Raw genomic sequence first — 4,507 nt, forward strand, 5'->3', positions numbered from 1 at the left:
TTTGTTTCACTGCACACCAGTAACAAGTACGGTAAACAATATATATATATATATACCGTATATATTAACATTTGAAATTTGTATTAATGTATTAATAGTTACAATTTGCTCAGGCCGTCATAAATCAAACTCTAAAATAAAAATAGAATTCATATTTTTGACATTAGTGAACAATAACAAGATAATCTTGTTTATTTCACTTGACATAGTTTTAAAAACCCCACCGTACGTCACTTTCTTTTAAACCGATGTAATGATGCTAAGTCAAGTATGTTTAACACATCAAAAGAAAAAAACCAACTAATATTATTTTTCACAAATCTTGTATTTTATATCAAAATTTGGAATGCACATAAATATATTTTGATTTGATTCACAATCAAGGCACACAGTATAATATTTCATTCGTTCAAACATTTTTATAGTGTATTTCATTCCAAAATATAGCAAATACAGTTCACAAACCCTGCACAGTACGTAATAAAATATAATACAATAAACCCTAACCAAACCAAAATTGTCAGTCAACTCATGTTGGATCACTATAAATTCATGTATGTTCTTTGTAGAAACTTGCAATATTTCACTATTTGATTTGACTTTGTAATTTTGGAATGAAATGCAAACCTGAAATGAGACACACGTAGGTTTGGAATAAATTAATAACATCAGTCAGTCTGGTCACACATAACTTCACTCTAGGAATTGGTCCACAATTTAGAAGAAAAAAAAATGAATGTTTTTTTTTTTTTTTTTTTTTTTACACTTTTCAGGGATTACCCTGGGAATAATTTTGTTTTAATCGACTTTGAGATAAGTAGCATATTTTTTTGAAAAATGTTACAAAATGGTTAATTAATTTTTGTTTTATTATAGACAAAATACTAAATGTTGTAGCCACTTATAAGCTTTATATATATAAAGTGTATTTAGCTAATATGGCCATGGTCAGGGTGAGCCCTGACTTTTTACTATCAGATAAAAACATTATTAATTATCAGTCTGAAGTTGATAGTGGTATATCATAAAGCTAAGAATACAGTATCAAGAACACATTTAGGGAACATCCCTGTGTTACGTATAATACAGAGATAATAATAACTCAGTAATATAGAACAGAATAGATGTTTAACGACACCCCAGCACGAAAAATACATCGGCTATTGGGTATCAAACTATGGTAAAAAAAAATCACTATTGGCAACATTACAAAGACTAGTATACCAACAAATCCAGAAATAAAAGCCTAATAATAAAATAAAAAATAGAAAATGATATTTCTCCCAGATATATGAAAATATTAATAGAAACGAAAACCCCTTTAAAATTGACTTGTGACTGACTGAGAGAGAGAGAGAAAGTTTGAGACATCCGGACAGATCTATGACTGGGGTTGAGAAGAGATTGTGGAAACCAATTACATCTACTAATAGCCCGTGTTGACGTTCACACACAGATTACAGAAACAGCTTGTTGTGAACTTCCCGGAACTCACAGCTGAAATTGCCATAACACACAGTTCCAGTTCTCACAACGACATACAAATGACCTACATACAAGAAAAACATTTGAGAAAACGTTCATAGTAATCAACAATATGTTGATTTCATTATAAACTGTTATCTTGGTTTTTACGTGCTGGTATATATTGTCACCGTAACATATTTTATTGCATAATAATATGACCTGGCGGTAATCATCTGTAATTTATTTCACTCTGTTGAAACGAAACTGCTTGAACACGAAGAATGCTACGTAAATGTTATATTAGAATACGCCAGTCAGGTACCGGTAGCAGTACGTAAATACGGCAGTACGTCAGTCAGTTACCGGTAGCAGTACGTAAATACGGCAATACGCCAGTCAGGTACCAGACTGATTCATCGTCTTTGTCATTATGACTGTTCACGTTGATGCTGTCATGGCAATACCACGGCATCACTATTGTCCACAGAACACCATCAACGTCAGTCGAACCATGGTTTCCACTGTCACTGAAGTCACATGTTAATGGTTCATGTCCCACTATGGATTGGAAGTTCACACAAAAATAAATTCTGTTGCTCATCTTTCGTGGCCACTTAAGTGTTTCATGACGTCACATGGAGCGATTCCCACACACTGTTCACTTTCTAAAGTACGGTATGGCACGGGTTAGAAACAGCGTCCTGTTTCCGTACTATCACTTCAGTCGTCTTAGAAACAATGTTTGGTTTCTCTGGAAACACAGCACATGCTCTAGAAACGATTTCCAATTTCCATAATATCACGTCGCACAATTCTCACACAACATACACTAGTATATTCTTTATACTCATCCCCAAGGTACGACACGAACCTGTGAAACGGTGGCAGTCATTTGAGATCTTTCACAAACACACATACACAAACACATTGTAATCTCACGGAACTGAGTCTGTCCGTCCGTCTGTCCGTCAGTGTCCCGTGGTTCCGTTCATGGACCACGCGCCCTCCATCCTCCAGACTGAGAAGGCGTAGCTAAGTCGCTCGTTGGCGACGTACGTGCAGCTGCTGGCCATTTTGGAGTCGTGGTCGTCGCTGCGCAACACCTGGTACAGAAAGTCGATGTACCTAGACGCCAGCTTCAGGGTCTGGATCTTACTCAGCTTGTCTGACGGGAGGGTCGGGATGATCTTCCTCAGCTGGGTGAACGCTTCGTTCAGGGACTGCGTCCTCTGTCGCTCGCGAACGTTCGCCATCACTCGCTGGGTCTGGATGTCTTCGAATGTCTGCGGTTTGCGAGGGCGGTTTTTCTTGAGGTCGCTGCCGCCGTCGTCACGCTTGCGCTTTCTGTGCAGACGTTTGTCCGTGACAACGTCGTCGTCGTAGTCGTCCTCCTCGCCGTACTCCGACTTGACGTCCTCGTATTCCGAAGAGTCGCGAAATTCCGCCTGGTTCCGGAACTCCGGAGACCCACTGAATTCCTCCGTCTGTTGTTTGATGCTCAAGTTGAGTCCGGCTTGACTCAACACTTGTTTGTGTTCGGGAACCATCTCGACGTCAGAACCAAACAGACGAAGAACTGTTCACAAACTCCTCGAATCCTCTCGATCATCCAAAGATAAAAATACACAACTTCTCAAAGACACTTGGAACATCCAAAAACAAAAAAATCTATCACGTTTATAAAAAAAATTCCTGAAGTCACTTTCAATAAATAAATATCTTAAATAGTGACTACTATTCACAAATTATAAATGTTCTGAATTTGGAAGAAGCACGACGTAAATGAACTGTTTAGGATGAGGAAGCAAAAAAACACTCTCGATTTCGTATTTGGGTTACCTTCCGCAGGTAAACAAACAGTATACAATAGCTGTCACGCAGAGAGGTGCACGTGTTTCTGCTTAGAGGTTCAAAGTATTCTGGCCTTGGAGTTGTACAAGACCAAAGTGTCCAGCACTTGGAATCTTCAATCATGTATAGCCACGTTCAGCCAATGGGCTTGCGAGGACGGTAGTAAACAGACACCGGTGCCTACAGAGATCTTCAGAGCTGTCAATCACAGGGGAACGGGGTATCGGGTTTCACCTCCGGCTTTTCCCCTCTTGGGAAAGCGCACGGGGAGTTCAGTGAGACCACGATTTATGACTGAGAAAAACACAAATAATAATAACCATTTTATTACAGTTTCAGCTCAGTGATATGTTTAGCATGTTTTGCAGATGGAAAAATAACAACACCATCTCCTTCTAGGTGCAAACAGTTTAATAAATATACTTATTAACATTAGGATATGTACTATCTTCGCATCAGTTATGTGACTAAGTATCAAAATCCAATACTACCACAGAACTTTCAATATAACTATGACCAACAGCAAACACCCCTATCAAAATCTGTGATTTGAATTAAAGACATGTAAATGTATATTCAACTGGATTTCAATTAGATATGAATAATATTATTAGTTCTATTATTACTTGCTATAACAAAAGTATATTTAAATTAAATAATAAATTATTTTAATATCAAATATCATTCATATTGCGTACTTTTCCGCAGTTACAGCATTAAGGAATTATTATCAAGAAGATTACAAATATTACGATATTGAAATATGTTGTTGTTTTAACGAAGTTTATTATAAAACAATTAGAGTTACTTTGATGATTTGCCATTATTTTGTCAGTATGTTTTTCTCATACTAAAACTTCAGTTGAAAAATGACTGGTTTAATTTAAATTAAATAATAGTTTGATAATAATTTCACATGCCAGCTTTTTTGCCAATATTGTATTTCGACTGTCAACAAATTAGATTAGATTTTTAACGACACCCCAGCACGAAAATTCGACTGTCAACAGACGATACACATCATTACAAAATATAAAGCTATATCACAACACTACATAGCTGACCAGTTATAGTTCTCTTTTAAAACATGATTTAACATTCTAAATTTTCTGTTCTAAAATTTGGATTCATTTGTATATTTTACGCATGACCCAATGGTTTAAGACAATCTGAGTGGCCTACTGAAACA

At 36.6% G+C, this 4,507-nt stretch overlaps 1 protein-coding gene across 1 annotated transcript; it reads right to left on the reverse strand.

Moving 5' to 3' along the window:
* Nucleotides 1-306: 306 nt before the first annotated feature.
* LOC121382363 (twist-related protein 2-like) lies at nucleotides 307-3,383 on the reverse strand. Its single transcript, XM_041511950.1, has one exon. It carries the CDS (start codon nucleotides 3,012-3,014, stop codon nucleotides 2,436-2,438), a length of 579 nt encoding a protein of 192 aa, XP_041367884.1. The 5' UTR covers nucleotides 3,015-3,383; the 3' UTR covers nucleotides 307-2,435.
* Nucleotides 3,384-4,507: the final 1,124 nt, after the last annotated feature.

The sequence above is a fragment of the Gigantopelta aegis genome, chromosome 9 (genome assembly GCF_016097555.1).
Source record: "Gigantopelta aegis isolate Gae_Host chromosome 9, Gae_host_genome, whole genome shotgun sequence".
Taxonomy (NCBI): domain Eukaryota; kingdom Metazoa; phylum Mollusca; class Gastropoda; order Neomphalida; family Peltospiridae; genus Gigantopelta; species Gigantopelta aegis.